This window comes from Puma concolor, chromosome B1 (assembly GCF_028749965.1).
Source record: "Puma concolor isolate L17-30 chromosome B1, mPumCon1.1.hap2, whole genome shotgun sequence".
NCBI lineage: Eukaryota > Metazoa > Chordata > Mammalia > Carnivora > Felidae > Puma > Puma concolor.
In genome coordinates this window covers 123,589,918-123,612,855 of record NC_141670.1, presented here as the reverse complement: position 1 = coordinate 123,612,855, position 22,938 = coordinate 123,589,918, and the positions used below count along the sequence as shown (strand labels likewise).

General features: G+C 37.0%; 1 protein-coding gene across 2 annotated transcripts in view; it reads left to right on the top strand.

Moving 5' to 3' along the window:
* MTTP (microsomal triglyceride transfer protein) overlaps positions 1-22,938 on the top strand; it is a 59,934-nt gene that overhangs the window by 12,918 nt on the left and 24,078 nt on the right. For both annotated transcript variants that reach the window (XM_086704517.1, XM_025921503.2), the window contains exons 2-8: positions 5,422-5,609; positions 6,916-7,059; positions 13,285-13,392; positions 14,596-14,712; positions 15,055-15,194; positions 16,940-17,090; positions 19,474-19,631. In XM_086704517.1, the coding sequence (XP_086560643.1) occupies positions 6,916-7,059; positions 13,285-13,392; positions 14,596-14,712; positions 15,055-15,194; positions 16,940-17,090; positions 19,474-19,631 (818 nt within the window). In that variant the 5' untranslated portion in view covers positions 5,422-5,609. The remainder of the gene's footprint in view (positions 1-5,421; positions 5,610-6,915; positions 7,060-13,284; positions 13,393-14,595; positions 14,713-15,054; positions 15,195-16,939; positions 17,091-19,473; positions 19,632-22,938) is intronic.

The window sequence follows — 22,938 nt, the reverse complement described above, 5'->3', positions numbered from 1 at the left end:
TGAAATAGTAAAGTATGTATTTAATTGCATTGCCATTCAAAAGTGAGGATTATCATAAGTGGTGAATTAAAGAAAATAAAACTACATGGTATTGATTTAAGAAATAAGACTTATTGTCTTTGGATTAATAGTGTTGCTAGTTGTAGTTTCTACTTTAAGATAAAGTTGATTTTTAAAAATACATATGAATTGTATACCTTTCAGAACAAACATATTTTATGATGGTTTATCAGATGGTTTATGATGGTTTATGGGATGATTTCTAAAAACTTAATGAAATGTATTATTATGGAATCTTCTTTTAAATCAACCAGAATGTAAACAAACTCCTTGGATTTCTAAATGTTGCACCTGTAAAAGAAACACTTTTAGAGTCTCTTACGAGGATACACTGTCAAAACCAGTTGATCTAACACATCACTTAACATGCATGATAGGGTCCAGTTTTAATAACTATGTATACTAAGTGATACAAAACAATTCACATTAAACTTCTAAAACCCTTTTGGGATAATTATATTTTCATAAGTGAAATTTGTCTCAAGATTACTCGTGTGGAAAATTTCCACATGAGGAGAGAAGACAATCTTTGTTATTGAAGCAGAAAAACGCAGGGCTAAATTTAAATTATTTTACCTAAGCAAATAACACTTTAGTTTCTTGAACTAAAGATTTGTTTAGTTTCTTAAAACACCAGTTTCTAAAGTGTTTAGTATTTAAAAATACAGTCCTTACTTGCTATTATCTGCCAAATGAATTGTAGACTATTTGAAATATGAGGGATTTATACACCATAATATCAAGCTTAATACCCTTATTATTTTGAGAAAAATAATTGAACTATGGTAGTTATTATATACTTCTATTTTTTCTACTCTATAAAGGAAAAAAATTGGATAACTTGGTGTTTTCAAATACATGCAGTTATAATGACTGAAACACACACACACAACATACAGGACAATGACATACAGGAAATATGGTTTAAAATATGACAGATAGCTACCATGTGTTGTGTACAAACTCAGTAGCGAATCCAGAGTTTTAGAACCTGAAGCTTATGCAATTTAGGGGGCATCTTGAGAAAAAATTGCAAAAATACCTTACTTTTGCAAATGTTACTGAAAGAAAAGATATGGCATGTGTGCACATTGCTTGGGTGCCCTTCCAAGATCTTGGAAGGAGCTTGGGCAAGTGAGGGCCCCAAAGCTTAAGCATCATTAGCTTCACGGTACAAGCTACCTATACCAAATATCATAAATAAAAAGTATAGGACTTGGCAGCTCTCTCTCTACCTGAATGTGATAACTTTTTGTATTACAGTACCATGATTTTATTATAGATTCCTTGCCTTCTGTAATGATTGACATTTAAGAAACAAACTCCTTGTGAAAGTCTATTTTAAAATCAGGCCATGGTAAATTTGTTGAGGTGTATTACCTCAACACCCATGTTATATTTAATTATAAATGCAACTGTTTGGCAAATCCCCAGATCTGGGCAGATATTGAGCAGAGGTTGGACTGAGAGAAGGTGGGTGAGATTCGTACAGATGAAGGTCTATTTAGAAGAGATAGGCTGAGTATGAATGTCCTAAAGACTCAAGTTTCCCCTACTTTTTCTCAATCATATTTTGTAATGGTGTATCTATTTTCAGTGCATTCTTCGGGTGTGCTTTTACTTTTGCTAACCTAGGCATGAGCGTTCTGTTTATTAATCTTGTTATCTCTGAACACCACCGATTCCTTTACTTCCAGTCTTGCTCTCAAGTCCCTGGCCTGACCCACGCTTTTCAGTCCATTCACATCAATCACATCTTCCAATCTTTTTCCCTTGTCCTTCATCCTACTCTTTTACATTTTGTCTTAGAGTTTTCTGTTGGAATCCTCAATTCCATTGCCCACCCTTACCACTGTTGCATGCGCCTTTAAGTCTCACCTTGAATTTATCTGTTTCAAAATACATATTTTAAGATATTTCTTTACAGGTTCAAAACCAAGAGTTTTTTGGTGCTTTTAAGTCACTTAAAATTTTTAAATGCATTTGAAGGGACATGTTGAAGAGGTTTTGTCTAAATTCGGTTTCAAAAAGTGCCATCCTGTATACTCTATAGAGTAACATCCTAAGAAAGAAGTAAGTCAGCAGTATAAACAGAACATGCTCCCATCGCCAGTGTTGCCAGATCTCTGAATAACATGAACAGAGAAACACTAGTCAAAGAGGAAAGGATAACAGGGACAATATTACAGCATGATCCACTTATTTGAATCATTTGAGGTTTCATCTCTTGTTTCAAGAGGTAGGAAAAAGATCTAGAACAAGGCCTATTCTTTCCTGTGCTTTATCATTTCCACATCATAGTCAAGTTCTGATCTATTATATATTGTCTGCTTTCACATTCTTTCGACTGGTAAAGTAAGAGCAAGGAAAAAATGATCAACATAATACTTTGGAAATCTTTAAAATTTAAGAAAGTCTACCTTCCTACAAACTTTTCATAGTTATTTTAACCAGAAGATATCTTTATGTAGCCCACAAAACTTGGGTCTTAGTAAATTTAAACATCAAATTCTGCATTCTATCTGCTATGTTGGGTTGAGAGCAGAGTCAGCTTTTCTCAGCTGTCTATAATGCTTACCTTTCAGAATTGCTGTGAGGATTAGATAAGACATGTTATTTCCTTTATGCCCTCTGTGGAATTCGATAGGCATGATAAAAAGAAGGCTCTCTGGCCAAAATGTCTTTCCTGATCAGAAAATCAATGTTTGAACCTGTAGCAGTGTCCCCAGTTAAAATGTGGAAGAAGTTGAGGTAGGGGAGGCAAGAGGTAGTCATAGACTTTATCTCCTCCAGGGTTTTTCCTGACTTTTTTTTTCTCATTATCATGAGAGAGAGACAGAGAGAGAGAGAGAGAGAGAGAAGAACATGTGAGCAGGGGAGAGGGACAAAGGGAGAGAGAGGGAGAATTTCTCTCCACAACATGGGCCTTGATCCCACAACCCCAGGATCATGACCTGAGCTGAAATCAAGAGCCAGACACTCAGCCAACTGAGCCACCCAGGTGCCCCTTTCCTGACTTTTTTTTTGTCTTCTGTATCTTATACCTGAGGTTCTGCCTGATTTGCTGCTTGGACACAGTGTATGTTTGTATGTATACTCTTGGATACTCCCTTCCCACACTTCCTTCTAGCTTTTCTAGATCCCTGTTTCTTGTCTCTGTATCCCCTTGCTTTGAAGGTTTGTCAAAATATAGAACTTCACCACCCAAAACTTTCCTTTTTGACCTCATCTTCTGTAGTGTCTTTCACTGAATTCTGGCCTCTTTGGCCTCCCTGCTGTTCCTCCATTACACCTGCGCTGCTCTCTCCTTAGGGCCTTTAAACTTGCTATTCTGTCCATGTGTGTGGAGGGCTGGGGCAGGTGTAAGCATGGAGATAGAAGGGATGCCCTTCCCACAGATATCCATGTGGCCTAAAGCCTTTGTCCAGACTATTACCTTCTCACAAAGCTCTTTCCCTCAGCATTCCCATTCCCTTTCCTGTTTCATTTTTCTTCATTAGCACTTCTAACATTTCTAATATGCTTATATACTTTTTTATTGCTCATCTCCTCATTTAAATGTAAGCTCCACAAAGGCAGACATTTTGTCTGCTTATTAATTAGTACAGCCCCAGAGCCTAGAAAAGTGCCTACCACCCAGGTGCTCAGTCCATCCTTGTTGGATGTATGAGTGAATTCCTAGCTCCCTCCCTAGGAATGGAGAAGAGTTCAACCTAAAGGTTTAGTTGTGTGTAGTACAGGCAAGAGCATGGTCTCTAGAGCCAGACAGCCTGGGTTCAAATCCCGACTCTATCACTAACTGTCTGGGTCATCTTGGGGAAAATGTATAATCTCTATGCCCTTTGGTTTCCTTATCTATAAAAGGAGACTAATAATGGTACTTACCCCACTGGGTTTTGTGAGAATTAAAGAAGTTAATGTACATAAAGCACATTGAACAGTTTATTAGAGACAATGTGTTTTTTTAATTAAATTTTTTTTAATGTTCATTTATCTGAAAGAGAGAGAGGGAGGGAGTGGGGGAGGGGCAGAGAGAGAGGGAGACACAGAATCCAAAGCAGGCTCCAGGCTCTGAGCTGTCAGCACAGAGCCTGACACGGGGCTTGAACTCACTGACTGAGAGATCATGACCTGAGCTGAAGTCGGACATTTATCTGACTGAGCCACCCAGTCAGTTTTTTCCTCTCAACAGGAGACACTATAGTAGATGATGGAGACAGTAGACTTCAGAAGTTTTCTTAATTTTTGGCTTTGCAGAGTAACTTTGTTTTCTTTCTCAGCTGCCTCTCTTCTGGCCTACTCATTTGAACTTCCTTTCCTCGCCCTCCCTCCATACGCATATTTCCTGAGGGAAGAAAAACTTATGGTTGCTTATTATAGTTCACTAGGCAATGCAACCCCATTAGCACTGAGGAAAAATGTATACTGAAATCTGTTTTGACTATGTCCTGTGAGCCATAGATAGAAAATACACAGAGGGTTTGCATGACCATAAACTTCAAATCATCTCTGGTAAAGATTTGATCCTCCTGTGTCACATTTCTTTGGATTAAGGTAAGCTGAATTAGACAATGTGTAAACTGCTTCATATATCAATTATTTTGGCTCACTATACTATTTGACATTAAGCTGCCGATGCTAAATTAAAACTGGTACTAAAATCTTGTGTAGTAAAACATTATTTTCTTCAGGAATAGCTAATTTAAAATTACATATGTATAACCTTGAAATGTACCTTTGTACTAAAAGTTTACTATAATTAAATAAACTATAATATTTTTACTGTAATTAGTAGAGTTAATTGCATTGGGGGGATAGTCTTTAAATATTCAAAATATCCAATTTAAGGAACTGCCTTCTAACCCCTAAAATTACCTTGGCATTGATCTGTTGCACTGAAATGATATATTAGTTACAAATAGTTTTTATTAATTTTGTAAAGCAATTCCTGGCTAAACCTCTACCTGGAATCATATTCATTTTACCTCAATAAAGCTGGAGAGAGAAGAGAAATCACATTCATATAATTAAAAGCAATGCAATGACATTTCCTTAAAAAAACTGTTCTATAGTTCAACCAGAGCGATATTTAGATCATCTGATTATTGATAAAGGATACAAATTAATGTCTGTTCTGAAATGGAAGTTTATTTGTTTGTTAGTTGTTCTTTTCGTTGTTGTTCAAGTCAGTGATTTCAGCAAATGGAGAATAGAACCATCTTTCATTTAGCAAATATTACTAAGGTCCCACTAGGCAGCACTATGCTGGACAAGGAATGCATTGATGGCAAGATAGCACACTCCGTGGCATGACAAGTACCTTACAACTGAGATTTGACTTGTGTCACAATCTTTATGCAGGTCACACAACCGGTCTCTCATTAAATAATGACCGTCTGTACAAACTCACATATTCCACTGAAGTTCTTCTTGATCGGGGCAAAGGAAAACTCCAAGACAGTGTAGGCTACCGAATTTCATCTAATGTGGATGTCGTCTTACTGTGGAGGAATCCTGATGGCGATGATGACCAACTGATCCAAATCACAGTAGGTATTTTCTACCAGGCATGCAAAGATTAGATGTCAGCAAAGTCTTTGAGAAATGTTATCATTTGAGAGCAATTGTTTTGTGCTCTTGGTTATATATCCCTTTACTTTGTTATCTATCACTAAAATAAATAGATCTACAGTTTTGGAGTTTTTGCCAATAAAAAGTAATCCGGTCTTTCTAAGTTGTTGAAGCAAGCAAAAGAAGGCATATGCTAGTGAGTAACTATGGTATGATGTCCAGGTCTATATTTCTCACTAATAGGCACATTAAACTATAACCCAGTTGAAATGTTCTAGGAGTGAGGAGTCTAGAATCCATGTCATGTGAAAAACAATTAAGACTACTTTCACTGAAGGAGGAGATAATATTGGAACCTCTCAATTTTCCTGAGTGCCTCCATATAACGGAAGTACCAATGAGGAAGTGAACCCATTCTGTGTTCTTCCTGAGGAAAGAGCCAGGTGCTCTCCTGCATGGCCATATTTGGTCAATTATGACAGTTTAGATTTATGTGTTGAGAAAGGAGGTCAAATCATATGGTCTCTGGGACCTCTTTCAGTTTTAATATATGGTGATTCCATATTTGCTTTCAAAGGCCTAAAGGCAATAGATTTCTCTAGTAAAGTCTGTTATTCTTCTACGTGTTGGTGTGAAGCAGGTACACGGGACCAAGATTTGTTCCATTATAACTGATAAGTAGTTGTTGATAAACTTTATAATGAGGTGTCATTGCAATACATGTATCAAGTGATCTTTGCTTCTTTGGATGTCTCTAATAGCTGTTGTGACTTCCAGGTTGGCTCAAAACTTCATCATCCACCTCTCTAAACCATTTCTCAATAGAACAGTAAACTATTCTGCAGAAAACATTATGTACCTCCTTGTTCAGTAATCAGACTGTTCATCTTTGATTTTGTATATACAAGTGAAATACAATGGGACAGGATTCCTTTCCAAAAAATGGTAAAGAAAGTGAGGAGACCAGGCAGACAGCAATAGTCAAAATGAATAAGGAGAGTGACAGTGACAAAAAAGAGCTACCTTTCAGTCATGATTATTACAAACCTGAATTCACAGATTTATTAAAGTATCAGTATTTTTACCTAATTCAAAAACCTAATTTTCATGTGACTTCTCCATTATTTTAAAGTTAATGGCTAAGTCCTATGAATCATGAATTGAAAAGCAACAGAATAAGTTATGGCCAACCCTGTTTATTGCTTTAGCATTTTATTTTCTAAAAGACTATGATGGAAATAGAGATAGCAAGTTTTTCTAACATGTTTCTTTCCATGATTCCAGATGAAAGACGTAAATGTTGAAAATGTGAATCAGCAGAGAGGAGAGAAGAGCATTTTCAAAGGAAAAAATCCACCCAAAATCATAAGAAAGGAAAACTTGGAAGCTTTACAAAGACCTGTGCTCCTTCATCTAATCCATGGAAAGGTAAAAGTGATTTTGGGGGTCCCACATCTTTTTTCTCCTACTTCAAATTTTTCCTTCCTTCTGTAGTTATTACATTGAAATGATCATGATATCACTACTTTTATAGTAAATGGAATTTTTTCAAGAACTAATAAGTAGAGGTTGCAAACTAAATGCTTCAGAAGTCAATCAAGGTGTTGAATTCACTTATATTTTCTAGCCATTTGTTTCTTATTTTTATGAAAATCTTACAATAGAATCAAGTATTTGTTTATTGAGAGGCACTATTAAAAGGTATATTCCTTATTAGGAAGGATTAGAAAGATATTGTAACACATTAGGTCATCACAGATGATTGTGTACATCATTCAGGAAAGCAGACAAATTGTGAGAATGGAATGATCTAGCCTCATTCGATAAATGATATTAACTCATGAGACTATCAGTATCTGGCTAATGCACAAAATTGAAGCTTTTGAAAGGGCATGTCATTCCTAAGGTAGAGTTGGTGTTTTAAAAAAGTACTTAGAGGTTATTTAAAAATGATGACTTTGAGAAGTATTTTATATATTAAAGAATGAACACTATAACATCCATTTGTAAATTTGCTCAGAAAATTCTGTAAGTGTGCATTACTTATGGTTTGATTGTGATCTATTACAATGGTCTTAATATGTTTGTAACTGAGAAGAAACTGTGATCAATGAAATACTAGGCATGACATATGTGGGTTTATGACAAGTAGAGATATTATATTGACGTACATAAAAATGTATCTGTAAAGATGTACACTCAGTTTTAGTTACCAAAGTAGAAAAACAGAGGGACCATTATAGTTAAAACTCTACACATCTGCAAAATGTCTCTAGATTCAAAATTTTTAAAGGTGAAAACAAATACTTTAAAATAATGTAAATTTCAGACATGTGATATATTGCTAATCATGATCTGCATTTTTATATAAAGCAGTAAAAGGAATTCTTATGTTGTCACCTCTCCTACAACCAAATGTGAATCCCCATCTCAAGGATGCTTCTCTTCTCCACTTGTCAAAATACTTACCATGCCCTAGGCATTGCTCACAGGCCCTTTCTTTTATAAAGTTCATATCTTTCCAGTCAACTGGAAATAATCACCTCTCTTTAGAATCCTCTTAGCACTTTGTAACTCACTCATGGCCCTTATCACTGTCCTTTTGGTCATTTGTGTCCATTACTAGACTTTGGGTTTTGGTAGAGAAAATTCCCATTCCTCTTTGTATTCTAGCCCCTCATACTCCCCTTCATGCCCTTCCACTCCCTTCCTCTGCAAAACACCCAGAACCATGCCTTGTACTGACTGACCTGGTATTCTAAGAGACTTTCCCAACATTCTCCCAAACCCCATACTCCTTTAGGCTTATTTCTATTCAAGTGTTTATCATAGATGTTTAAATCCTCTCTTTGTCTGCAGTCAGCATTCAGAGTAAGCTCATAGGCAGCAATTGTGTCTTTCACTCTGTATTTTCAGTGTCCTGCTCATAGTGGGGTCTCAATGAATGTAAATTAAAGGAATGAACACATAAAGTTATATGGGGCTAAAATGAGTTGAACTTTGAGAAAGTCTTGGGCTATTGTTTGCTGAATATTAGCTAAATCATATTGAGCACTTCATGTGCACCAGAGGCCGAAGGCATTACATTAGTGATCTCTTTTATCCTCATGACAGCTCTGGGAAGCAGGTGCTGCTTTATTGTCCTCTTGTAATAGATGAGGAAACCAAAGTTAAGAGCACTAAAGAAATTTGCCTAGGGTCACACAACTGGCAAGTGGTGGAGCTGGGATTCAAACAGGTCTAATCTCAGAGGCTAGGCTGGAAACCACATTATACTGTTTTCTAATTGTGAAGTATTTGGGGAAGTACCACCTCTTTGGTTGACTTGCAATATTCCTACTTTATCCTTCAGTATATCTATTAACTCATTTGATTTTCATATGGCACAACAACATGAAATACTATTTCTTCCTCTCTGACCTTCTAATGTGGAAAGACACTTGAGCCCATAAAATATAAGTTGCATTTATAATCTTAATGACAACCTGCCATTTTATAGCCCCTTGGGTAGCAGTTGAGTACAAAGTCTTTTGTTACACACACAAAAGAACTCAGTGCCCTCACTGTTCAAAGGCTGGGATGGAGCTGCCACATCATTATTTCAATGACTCCAACATGCCAATTCTACAGGAGCTGTGATTGTGATGGTTTACGATAGCCTCAGGTTAAAGTGCACTGTGGTATCTATCAATGATATGATAAAGTACCTGTTGGGAAAAAAAAATGACCCTGGAGACTAAGAAGCCATGTGGAGTTTTCAGCCACATCACTGTCAGAGAGATCATTATTTAAATGATCACCTCAGCCTACCATGAGAGGAATTAGGGAAGCAAGGGCTGAGCTCCTGATTGGCAGTTTTATTGAAAAATATTTTCCACTCCAAGCTCAAATTAAGTTTTACTCCCTGAAATTTCTGTGATTTCAGGGATGCTCAACAGCATGTATTTTTTGTCCTTCCAGAGCCCCCTGTTTTAAGCTCCCATATTTACATGGTAAAGGAGAGCCCATTAAAACACTCAGATGCATATTTATTGCACATCATCCTTTTTCCATGCCCACTCATCTTCCCTATATAAGTGTTTGGGCATGGCTCTGGTTTTGTCTACAGATCATAAGTGAAGTTGGACATATGACAGTTTTCTGGTTACGTTGATTAACACTGACAAGCAAAAGATGCCTCAAGTTACAGCATGGATCCTTTTTTGGCCTGAAATGCTAATACAATTAACTGGATAATTACCAGATTTCCATTTCTGGTTTTTTCTGTCAGTATTGATTAAATGAACCTCATGGCTGCCGAGTTGGCCCTTTATTTTGTGTTGTTTCTGGGCATTGATTTGTTCTCTGAATCTGGCAGTATGGCTCCTTCACACACACTGAACCTCCGAAAGAAATATGACACCTTGAAAACCTTCAATTCTTCAAGTATATCTTCACTTGTCTGTTTTCCATTGTGTCATTCCCTAGCTATACTCTCTGTTAGATATATATCAAAGATATATTTAAAGACATAAATCAGCTAAATAGACTAAACAAAATGATAGTCTGTTTGCTAGGATTCTTTTTGCTTATTTTTGCTGTTTGGCCAGAATTTTGCTTTCTCTTATTCTTCAAGAATACATACATTAAGGGGATGGATAGAAGCATTTTTTTTTCCCTAAGGAAAAAATACAATGAATCTCGACTGATTCCACGGTGAAATTAGCCCTCAAAATTTAGCAGGAGACTTTCTATTCTATTCTATTCTAGAATCCTTTTCTTCCTTTCTGCAACTCACCTATCTTCTCCTATGTCTGGTTTCCTTGAGTTAAAGACTTAGTTTGTAACTAGGTGGTGTCACTGTTGCTCTCCGGAAGCTATGTGAGTTTAGATAAGAGTCCTGTGCTTGCAGATGTTCAGAGCTCATTTCAGAACTGGATGAAGTAAATCAGCTTTATGGCATGAATATAATAAAACTTACTTGGTTCTTGTGAAATAATGAATTTAAGATTATTGCTGTGACAGCCACACGGATTGAACTGCAAAGTTCTGACTTACTGTTTTGTCAATTATTGAGAGCCTGCTCAATTCTAATAGTTGACATTTAGCTAATATGGATACCAGAGCTGTTTTCACTTTGGCTCACAATGGTCTGCACTTAACAGAATTTAGGCCTCAAAGATAGCTGTCATACAAGTGAGGAAAAACAGATGTGTCCACTTTTCTAATTTTAGGGAAATGATAGAAATTAATAGAAAACTGAAAAAAAAAACTCTTTTTGTTTTCTGGTTTATTTTGTTTGTTTATTATTTTGTTTGTTATTTATTTGGTTTGTTTATTAGGGAAAAAAAGTTGTGAACACCATTTTCTTAGAGACCTGGTGGTCGAGATCAAAACTTGATCCGTACACATGGGCCATTGATAGATGAGTACTTAATCTTTTGTGTAGTTGAAAGATTAAATTGGAGAACTAGGTTTCCTGAAATTTTAGGTGAAACTATAAATAGTTCAGGTACATTTTATAGCATGGAAGGAAAGTGAGGATACTAATGATAATCATACAAGTATTTTTACCACTTAATGACTCCTTTTTGCTTTCTTTTTTTTTTTTTTTTTAATTTTTTTTCAACGTTTATTTATTTTTTGGGACAGAGAGAGACAGAGCATGAACGGGGGAGGTGCAGAGAGAGAGGGAGACACAGAATCGGAAACAGGCTCCAGGCTCTGAGCCATCAGCCCACAGCCTGACGCGGGGCTCGAACTCACGACCACGAGATCGTGACCTGGCTGAAATCGGACGCTTAACCGACTGCGCCACCCAGGCGCCCCTCCTTTTTGCTTTCTAAAGTACTAAAGCCTTGCCAAAAAGTCACAGACCATAGACATATGTGTATTGCCACTAAATGAGTCCTTCTGACTGTATCTGGGTTCAAGAGACCCACTTATGAACTTTTAAAAGTCATGATATCTAGAGATATACTCCCAAATAATTGAAAAGGAGGTTACGCTGTAATTCCTAAAAGGAAAGAAGACCCAGTTTACAAAATAGAACATCAGAAACTCAGCCTTGGAGCTGAGAAATTGCCAGTGATTTGTTTGAGAATATGATACCATGGATTTTCAGACGCTGAGGTCACTATTCCAGTTCCTTTTTAACCTGGACAAATACAATTCCAACATTTATAGGTTCGTTTAGTGTAATGACTAAAATTGATTGCTGGATAAAATACCTAGTAAGTTTGTCACTAGGCAGAGTATATGCAGAAAATAAAAATAGAGATTTGAGACACTTGTTTGGCTAATCCAGACAAAATAGTCCCTTCTAAGGTGTAAGAGTTTCCATATAGATCGAACTGTGTTCAGATTGACATTAATTGAATTCATTGCCAAATTACTGAGCATTCTGTTTTACTTGAGAAATCATGGTTGATTTTAAAGAGAATAGTAAGACATTCAGGATATTTCCAGTAGGAATGCTCGGCTATAATTAGCATAGACCTTGGGAATTTTGACAGGGAAGCTATATCCATCCTCTATTTCTATCTTTTTAAAAAATTTTTAGAGAGACTATGCACACATGTGTGCATGCATGCAAGAGCGTCAGCAGGGGAAGGGCAGAGAGAGAGGGAGAGAGAGAATCTTAAGCAGCCTCCACAGTTAGCACAGAACCGGACGTGGGGCTCGAGCTCAACTGTGAGATCATGACCTGAGCTGAAATTAAGAGTTGGACGCTTAACTGACTGAGCCACCCAGGTTACCCCAGCCTCTATTTCTAAATTGTGTGATGTGTTTGGAGTTAATACTTGGTGAAAAGTGACACAGGCCTTCCAGGAAATTCCCTTTGTATTTATATTCTTGTTTCTTAAACATGACCTAAATTATCAAAATGGTATGAGACATTGTTATCACCCTTGTGCCTATAAATATCAAGGATAAAACAAAGCTAAGGTAAGATGTTTGCTATTTCAGCCAAATCACAGTCATCCCCTCATTTCAACCTCTCTTCCTGCCTTCTAAAGGGACCCAAAGCAGCGCCTGCATCAGGCCATGTCATGCTAGCAATCTCAACCTCAAATCCTCCAACCTTCTTTATCTCCTTATACCCAATGCCAACATGGATGCTCTGGAGAGCCAGAGAAAGTCACCCATGTGGAATTTTGTCCATGGGCATTATAGTCATGTATAGGCCCTTGTCACAGCCCTTAGAGGGTGTGCTAACTCATGACTGTCAAGTGTAATTGCCATTCTCTTTTAAGCACCAGTCTCTTTGTCACTTTAAACATTGGTTAATTTTTGTTTCAGGCAGAGTTATAGGTAGAGAACATGTTGATGTGTTCAAAGAGAATATTCCTGATTTCTCTTCCTTGGGCAATCCTTCTTGTTTTCATAGAAATCCCAGTCTAAATCCGTGCACTCTTTCCTTCCCTATACTATTCCCATCATGTTCAGAGCCTTAATTATCAGTCTCCCCAAATTTCATGTTCTCATGGTCTAGCTTCTTAGACATTTAAATAGCCTCTTTTCACACACAAAAAAGAAATCCCAGCTTTGGAGTAAACAGATCTCTATTTCCCAGATTGATAAGGGTGAAAATCTGAACTTTCATGCCACTTGTTTAACCAAATCTAATAAATGATGCATTTTTGCTTCATTTATGTTTGTCTTTCTCCCTAGGTCAAAGAGTTCTACTCATATGCAAATGAGCCGGTGGCCATAGAAAATCTCAAAAGAGGCCTGGCTAGCCTATTTCAGATGCAGTTAAGCTCTGGAACCACCAATGAGGTACTTACTAATATTATTAAGGATCCAAAATATTATTTACCAATAGTTAACCAAATTGCTTATATGGATTTCTATTTGTAGAAATTTAGTAAAAAAGTTGCTACTATGGTAATGCTCACAAAAGGTGAGTAGGGTGGTTAAGTCTCATTTACATGTGAAACAGATTGCCGGTTACCCCAATTTGTACCCAAATACAGGGTAAAGGAAATTAGAATCCATTATACTAAGGGGACATATAGAATGATTGAATGACAGAGATGCAGAAAACCTTGGGGAGCATGTCAGTGGCATCACTGTGCATCACTATCTCATGGGGAGCTTATTTAAGATATAGATTCCCTGGATTCACTGTGAAGATTCTGATTCAATAGATTAGAGAGGAACTGAGCATCTGTATTATTAACAGTTTTCTCAGATAATTTGGATACATTATCCGTTTGGAGAGCCAGTGGTCTATACCAACAACCCCCTTCATTTTACAGATGAAGAAACTGAGGTTTAAACTAGAGAAGTTAAGTGGTCCTCCCAGTATCATACTTTGAGTCAAAAGCAGAACTGAGTCTAAGTTTCCTGTTCTGAATTCAGCCAACCCACGAATGGGCAAGAAAATCTAATCGCAGGGCAGGGCTGAGGGAATATCCGTTAGTTTGCTAGAATAAAAGCTGGGTGTGGTGCTGGCAGAGACTTGGAGGGAAGGCTCAGAGAAGCTAAAAAGTCTGTATTGGCATACATTTGCCCACACTCAAATTGTTAATGTGACTTATGAGCTGAATTAATCCCACAGGTTTTTAAGGATTTCTAGTTATATTCATCTAATCAAAGAACACATGTACACACACATTCACATCTAGATATGGCATTAAAAGTCAAATCCCCTTCCCACACAATTACCCCTTTTCCAGAGGTTTTGATTATGACCAGGTCATTTGTCCAATTCTCATTAAACTTTAGAGAAATATAGGAAATCCTTTATTATTCCTGGGGCAATAAGAAGGTGCTAGTAAGACTCAGCAAAAGAGGATGGAAAAGAATCCACATGTTATGGGAAGCATTGAGTTCTTCCTGTCTTACCATCTTGTCAGCTTGGACAAAAGGTAGTCCCCCATGGCATCTCAGGAACCCCAGTTTTCAGGCTACTTCCCACTGGAATTCAAATGGTTCATGGGAAAATCCCAAACATTGTATTTTTACTTTTCTTTTTAGGTGGATATTTCTGGGGATTGTAAGGTGACATACCAAGCTCATCAAGACAAAGTGATCAAAATTAAGGCCTTGGATTCATGCAAAATAGAGAGGTCTGGATTTACAACCTCAAATCAGGTATGATTGATATCACTCTCTTTAAGGCATTCAAATAATTACATTTTTAGAGATTAATTTAAAATAGTAGAAGAATAAGGTAACAATATAATTTTGGAATATTTGATTTTTAGTTTAGGGTATTGTTTCATACAATGTCAAATGAAAAGGTTTGTTTTCATATGTTGTACGTTTGGGCGGTGAAGGGAAGATATTAAGGGGAAGCTCTTTTGAACATCAAAAGACAGTTTGCTACTTGACTTGATTCAAAGATAAAAAGCTTATTTTTACAACTACAAATATCTATCTATCTATCGATCTATCTATCTATCTATCTATCTATCATCTATCTATCTTATTTAGGTCTTGGGTGTCACTTCAAAAGCCACGTCTGTCACTACCTATAAGATAGAAGACAGCTTTGTTATAGCTGTGCTTGCAGAAGAGACACATGCTTTTCGGATGAATTCTCTACAAACCATTGCAGGCAAAATAATATCAAAGTAAGATAATGCTGGAATATAAATTTTCTTTCCTATTCTTTTATATATTATCATATTTGGTTTTTACATGTATATGTTAGACATGTTAAATATATATACGTTTTATGTATGTTTAGTGCTTCCTCATTTTGACTGTTAGCTTCTTGAAAACTGTGATTACATCTTGTTCATCTTTATTTTTTCACATCATCTATAATAATGGGATATATTAAATACTTACTGTTTATTTAATAGAATTTCATTTAAAAATTGTATCAATTGTTTATTGAATAGAATTTACATTTAAAAAAGGCAAACTACTTGATAAGTTCTGGTTTATTTTCTAATTTCTCTGTCAGAAGTTTACAATGATAAGGTTAAAAAGTGGTGACGTTTGCATGTTCTCTCCTTGAGATTTTTTTTTGTTACTGTTGTTAAAAAACACATAAAAAATTCCATAGTAAAGTGATATGACAGAATTTTTGTAGTCTTGATTTATAGTACTTACAAATTCAAGCCTGTTATTTCAATTTAAGAAGATTTCTCTGATCAGAAGTTCTCACAGGCTTAAGAACTAAAATTTTCAAATCTAAGAGTATGTGTTCCTTTAAGATTTTAATTTAGAAAAAGATTTTTCTAGCATTAAATGTATTATATCTTATACCATTGCTTGTCAAATGTTTTCTCTGAAATAGCTCCAATATCAGAGATCAGTGGATGCAAAATCTTGGGAGAAGTGCCTCAAACCATAAATGCTTGAAGTATTTTTGAAGTCTCATCTGGATAGAATTTTGCATTTTACTTTGTACCATATTACTTTCATCTATTCTCGTACAAAATAAATATTTTAAAGTACGTACCAGGTCTATCAGATTTCCATTGCTTTATAGCAAACCACTCCAAAGTCAGTGGTGTAAGAAGCAACAATCATTTTATCATTCTCTCATAATTCTGAGTCTTGCGTTGGTTCAACTAAGCATGCCTTGTTTGGCATCTATTCTGCAGTTGCAGACAGGCACTGACCAGAGCTGGTTCAAAGGTTGCTCCCTTGCCTATTTGGTACCTGGGCTGGGAAGACAAACTACTGAGGCTCCCCAAGCATTTCTCTTTTATCAATATGTGGCCTCTCAAAATGGTAGCTTTGGGTAGCCAGACTTTGTACATGGCGGCTCAAGTCTCCGAAGGTACAGGCGCTGCTAGCATTCCAGATGAAGGCTGAATTTCCTTTTAAGATTTATCCTTAGAAGTCACACAGTGTCACTTCTACTGTCCCTCTCTTAGTTGGGGAAGTCACAGAGTCCTGCCCAGGCTCAAGGATAGGGATGCAGACTCTACCACTTGACGGAAGAGAGACACGGTTCTGAAAGAGTATGTATCAGGCAAAAATATCTGTGAAACCATTTTTAGTAAAAAAGATTTCTTAACTGTCTTAGTTAATAAGTGGTGTGTGGTTGTACTGATGGTATTATTTGCAGAAAGTAGGGCTAAATTCAAAAGAGGTGACATCACATATCTTGTTCAGCATCCAGGCAAGTTTTTTTCCCTGTATTCTCTTAAATCCAGACTTAAATTTTCAAATCTTTGAATAAAATTTTTGCTCCAAAAAGACTTCATAATTAACTTGAGGTCTGTTACTGAGATATTGCAGTTTGAAAGATATGGACTTCCATAGTGTGAATAAATTGTTTGCCAAGAGAATGGTAATTAGTAGCTTGTTCACTCAAAGGAAAACTGCTTATGTGGTATTTCTCTTCCTTGTGGTACAGGCAGAAATTGGAGCTGAAGACCACTGAAGCAGGCCCAAGACTGATGTCTGGAAAGCAGGTTGCAGCCATAATTAAAGCAGTTGATTCAGAGTACAAGGCCCTTCCCATTGTGGGACAGGACTTCCAGAGCAAGTGTAAAAGATGCCCTTCTGTAAGTGTGAACAACTGCATTGAGTGGTCGGATAGGGGAATACTCAAGGCTTAAAATTCCGTTTTCTTTTTGTTTCCAATGGAAGCTTCAGTTAATTCTTTGAAGAAAGTTTATAAAGAGCTACCAGCCACCACGGAATTATAATGGCACTATCTTAACAATATGCACCTCAGATGATGTGTAATCCAATGATATTTAACAAATAATTATCATCCACTCATCTCAAGTTAAAAATGTTATGACTTAAGTGAGGGCAGCTTCTGAATAGTAGTACCTAGAATACCTGGGGGGATAAAGGCCCTAATGAAGTTAGGGGAAAGCATATAGTGTCAAGAGCATGGACAGGATCTGAATCCTGAAAGTTTTCGCCACTTAATAGCAATAAATCTTTAGGTGAAATATTTTGCTGAGCTCAGTGTTCTGAGTATTGCTTTGAGAACTAAAAAAGGATGCCAAGCTCTCTTCTAAATTAGGAAACATTTTTCTACCATGCCCCAAACTCCTCTACAATTATAGGCAAAACGAGATCTCACATCTCCCAGGCAAAAGATAGGTAATCTTATAACATTTTAAAATCAGCAAAGAGAAATTTCATTTATTACACGAGTCAGTTGTGATGATGGCTACAGATGTGACCTTAGGATCTAGCATTTCCTAATACTTAACCTCTTGTCAGGAGAGCAAACCCTGAGCATGAACAACAGAGCAACATGCTCCATTGGTAGCTACCAGAAGATTCTGTTCCCTTGGGTTTTATTGGTATTCAGAGAAGTAGAATTATCAAGAACGAATACCATAATTTGCTTAAAGTTCAAGACACTATTCCTTGCTAATTTCAAATTTATCAAAATTGAACTAAAGAAAAAACAGAAAAAATAATTCTCAAATTTTGTTTTCCCTTTAATTGTTTTTCTTCCATATATCATTTAATATTCTACTGTGATTTTCTAATGTGTCATATGGAGGTGGAAATTATATAGGAAAGTGACTAATGAAACCAATCATCTTTTTTAATACTGTGAATTATTAATTTGTCTCCCCCATGGTTATTAAAAAGAATAAGCTGTTTAAGATTTTTGATAATTACTTCTTCATTATCGTAGGAAGCGTTGATGTCTTTGAGCAATTGCTTTTCCAATTTCCATATACTGTCACCATTGCAACCCTTCAAAGAAAAAAAATCTGAATTCACACTAGTGTTCTTTCTGCCCTCAGAAATGACCCAGTAAATATTTAGCTAAGAATAGCTAGAATTTTGCTTTGGAATATCCTCTTAAGATTAGATAACCAAGAGGAGTTTGAAAAAGAGAAAATATGTGTCTATTGCTTATTAGAAGGACTGAATAATTTAAAAAAATCGGTAGCATGCTGATTACCTCAGAATTAGAGAGCTGGAGGTGACTAATGGGATTAAACACATTATTTACAAGTAGGGGAAAAGTGGCAAACTATGAAAAGTCAGTTATTTAGCTTATTTCAAAGCCAGAATATGTCACTAGTTAGAATTATTTACTATTTTTCAAACCATAGTAGAATAACAATAGTAGGAGAATTACTTTTATCTAAATAATACTCTACTTAACATTTTTTTTTTAAATTTTTTTTTTTCAACATTTATTTATTTTTCGGACAGAGAGAGACAGAGCATGAACGGGGGAGGGGCAGAGAGAGAGGGAGACACAGAATCGGAAACAGGCTCCAGGCTCTGAGCCATCAGCCCAGAGCCTGACGCGGGGCTCGAACTCACGGACAGCGAGATCGTGACCTGGCTGAAGTCGGACGCTCAACCGACTACGCCACCCAGGCGCCCCTCTACTTAGCATTTTAAGTAATGAGCAGTTCAGACCTCAGTGTAGTTAAACATTGCATTTCATAAAAACAATAAAAGAAAGAGTTAGAATCGGGAGCTCACGGTATTACAAATACTGATTTTCAGTGAGTTCCCTGTAAATAATAAACCTGACACAATTATTCAGCAGTTTTGATTTATTCCCCCTCCAACATATCCTGCTGTTAACGAAAATTCTGCATAGTTCTAGTATGGTAGTCAAAGCCCGGCCTCACACAGAATTTCCTTAGGGTAACCATGGAATGACCTTCTAGGCCCAGAAGCCTGATTTCTTTCGAGCTAAAGAGTAATAGACAAAAATGGTGCTCCTGAGAAAGAATCATACACAGGGTCGACAGGCCTCAATATTTGTCTCCGTGAATCCCAGGAATGTGATACTGGCAGGTAGCAATCTGGCATATTGAGGCGATACAAAAAGCTTCTTTTGCTTGTCAGATACAAGGAAAAATTTGTTTCTGGGGAGAACATCCCTTGTCAATGTGGATGTTCAGAATTATGAATGGGGTGCGAGCCTGCAGCCATGTTTTCTTGCAGCTCTCGGAGCACTGGCAGTCTACCAGAAAACACCTGCAGCCTGACAACCTCTCTAAAGCTGAGGCTGTCAGAAGCTTCCTGGCCTTCATTCAGCACCTCAGGACTGCGACTAGAGAAGAGATCCTCCAGATCTTAAAGGCTGAAAACAAGGAAGTATTGTAAGTTCCCGAATACTGTGTGGCATTGTCTGTAGAAAAGCATTTCTTGGTTATTAGCTTTAATTAAGCAAGAAAGATTCCTTTTATTTATTTATTTATTTATTTATTTATTTATTTTTATATTTATTTTAATGCTTTTATTTATTTTTGAGATTGAAAGCCTGAATGGGGGGGGGAGGGGGGGGCAGAGGATCCAAAGCGGTGGCTCTACCTGACAGCACAGAGGGGCTTGAACTCACCAACTGCGAGATCATGACCTGAGCCGAAGTCCGCGCTCGACTGAGCTCCCCAGTCGCCACAAAAAAAGATTCCTTTTTAACCAACTGCCCAACCTCCAAATCAATTATTGCGTTGTTTTGCATTTTCATCAAACAGTTATGCTTCAATATGGTAATTTAACAGTTACTTGACCAGAAATGTAGTAACAAGGTTTTAACAGTGACTCAGAATGAACATATTTTGAGTGTTTATGAGTTTAAATCAGGTCTAAATTGGTACATACATAAGGGAGGGGAGGGCTTCATCTTGATATGTGCTGCCTCCTGTTTTTGGACCTATTAATTTACATTTGAAGAGATTGCAGAGTTGATTATAAAAACAAAAAAAGAATATGACTTTTTCGATTGAAAAATGAAAAATTTTATTAGAGATCCAATGATCATCCCCATCAAAGCCATGTTTTATATAGAAAATTGAGAATGGAGGTAAATAGTCAAAAAATATAGAAAAAGACATCTGTATGCTACTTGAATGTTTGGTGAAAGTATGATTCATTGCACACACATAGTGAAGAGTTGACTTAATTCTCAAATTAATTTTGTAGATGTAAATATTTTATTATTTAAAAAAATTTTTTTAACGTTTTATTTATTTTTGAGACAGGGAGAGACAGAGCATGAACAGGGGAGGGTCAGAGAGGGGGAGACACAGAATCTGAAACAGGCTCCAGGCTCTGAGCTGTCAGCACAGAGCCCGACGCGGGGCTCGAACTCACAGACCGCGAGATCATGACCTGAGCCGAAGTCAGCTGCTTAACTGACTGAGCCACCCAGGCGCCCCGATGTGAATGTTTTTTGTCTGTAATATAGAATTTGTAAATACAAATTCAACTATATGATACTAATTACCCTCATGATACAGAAAATAGCTTAATTAATTTGACTGTCAAAACTAGCCATTAACATAATCAAAAGTGGAAATTGGCCAACTTACACACACACACACACACACACACACACACACACACACACACAGCAACAGCAGCAGCAATAGCGGCAACAGTAGTCACTGAGTACAAAGGACTCAACTCAATTCTCTAAGACGATAATTTAGCTTTTTTTTTTTTTTTTTTTTTTTTAAGAATTCTGTTTATTCTTGAGGCACCTGGGTGGCTCAGTTGGTTAAGCGTCCGACTTTAGCTCAGGTCATGATCTTGCGGTTTGTGGGTTTGAGCCTGGCATCAGGCTCTGCACTGGCATTGTGGAGCCTGTTTTGGGATTCTTTCTCTCTCCTCTCTCTGCTCCTTCCTGACTTGTGTGCACCTATGCATGCATGCTCTCTCTCTCAAAAATAAATAAATAAATAAATAACTTAAAAGTAACAAAGAAGTCTGTTTATTCTTGATTGTATTTGTTATTTACTTGCCTTGAGGACATTTAAAAAAAATTGATAGGAACTCCATATGACTAAACAGAGTTGGTTGCTCTCTTCAAAAATAAATATTTAAACCAGAAATTGAAAAATACACGAAATAATAAATTCTCAGACTCATGTTTTAATCATAGAACTTTAAAAAATATTTGTAGGGTGATTTTTCTTTATAGGAAAGGCAAAGATACTGACCAGAAAAGTTTAAAAATTAGCTATTAATTTAGAATGGAGATTGTATGACACTTTAACCTTATGTGAGTCCTAGAAACCTTCAGGTGGCAACAATTTGGATGATTTCATGATGTATTTTCTAAATCAGATTACAGGTTTCTCCTGCTATCCAAAAGTGGAGACTTCTATGAAACCTTTTGTAACCCGCAATTGTGCAAAGCAACGAATTACCATTAATTTATGTGGCAAATCTTTTGACCATTTCCAGACCCCCAAAATAACTTCTTTTAGGTTTTTCTGATACCTTAGGCCATTATCTTGCTAATGGATGTACACAATACATTGAGAGAAGGCACAGATGCTCACAGATACAGTTCTAGGCTATCGTGACTTGATTGTAAGATGCTGAGTGTGCTTCCCAGGGAAGGGGCTTGGTGGGGCTACCCTCACTGCTCAGGGTCCACACTGCCTCTATAACAGGCTTGCTGCAAAACACGTTGAATGCTATTTAGCTTTTAACCTTTTTTTGGTAAAAGCAAAATTCCTCTTCAGGATTTCTTTTGGTTAGCAAAAACAAGTACTAATGTAGGTCTTTTGTAAAAGCAAAGTAGCCTAACACAAACTTTGGAAAAGCAGGAGATACTTGTATTTACATAATATTGTGCCATATCATATGTAGACCACATGTAGCATAGTGTAATGGAAAGGATGCTAGGATGAACTAAAATCAGAAAACCTCGTTTCTAATTTTGGCTTCCAACAGCATATAACCTTTGAGCAAATTGTTTACATTTAGCTTCTCCAAGTTTCACTTTCAACATCTGTAAAATACAGAGAATAATTTTTTCTGTTTATGGTAGGATAGTGCAAGTCAGGGTGGTAGAATATAACATTTCCCAAAGAGTCCATTGTGTGTATCCTGTAATTTGCAGAATACTAGCAAGTATGGCAAGAGGAAAGGATTCTGTGAGCAACTGAGTTAGAAAAGCGTGGGGTGAATCCAAATCAAATAGTTTTCTTGGCTGTAGAAATTTTCAGCATATTTAATCATATAATATTAGGTGTAAGTTTCCTTAAACATTTTCTAAACTTAAACAGCCTTGAAGATCCCTTTGCTTACAGCATGTTGTAGGACTCGAACCACATGGACAACACTTTGGGAAACACCAATGTATTTAAAAGATCATGGGGGTACCTGGGTGGCCCAGTCAGTTGAGCATCCGACTTTGGCTTAGGTCATGATCTCATGGTTTGTGAATTTGAGGCCTGCGTTGGGCTCATTCCTGTCAGTGCAGAGACTGCTTTGGATCCTCTGTCTCCTTTTCTTTCTGCCCCAACCGCCCCCCTCAAAAATAAATGAGCATTTTAAAAAAAATTACAAAATAGGGGCGCCTGGGTGGCTCAGTCGGTTGAGCGGCCGACTTCGGCTCAGGTCACAATCTCGCGGTCCGTGAGTTCGAGCCCCGCGTCGGGCTCTGTGCTGACT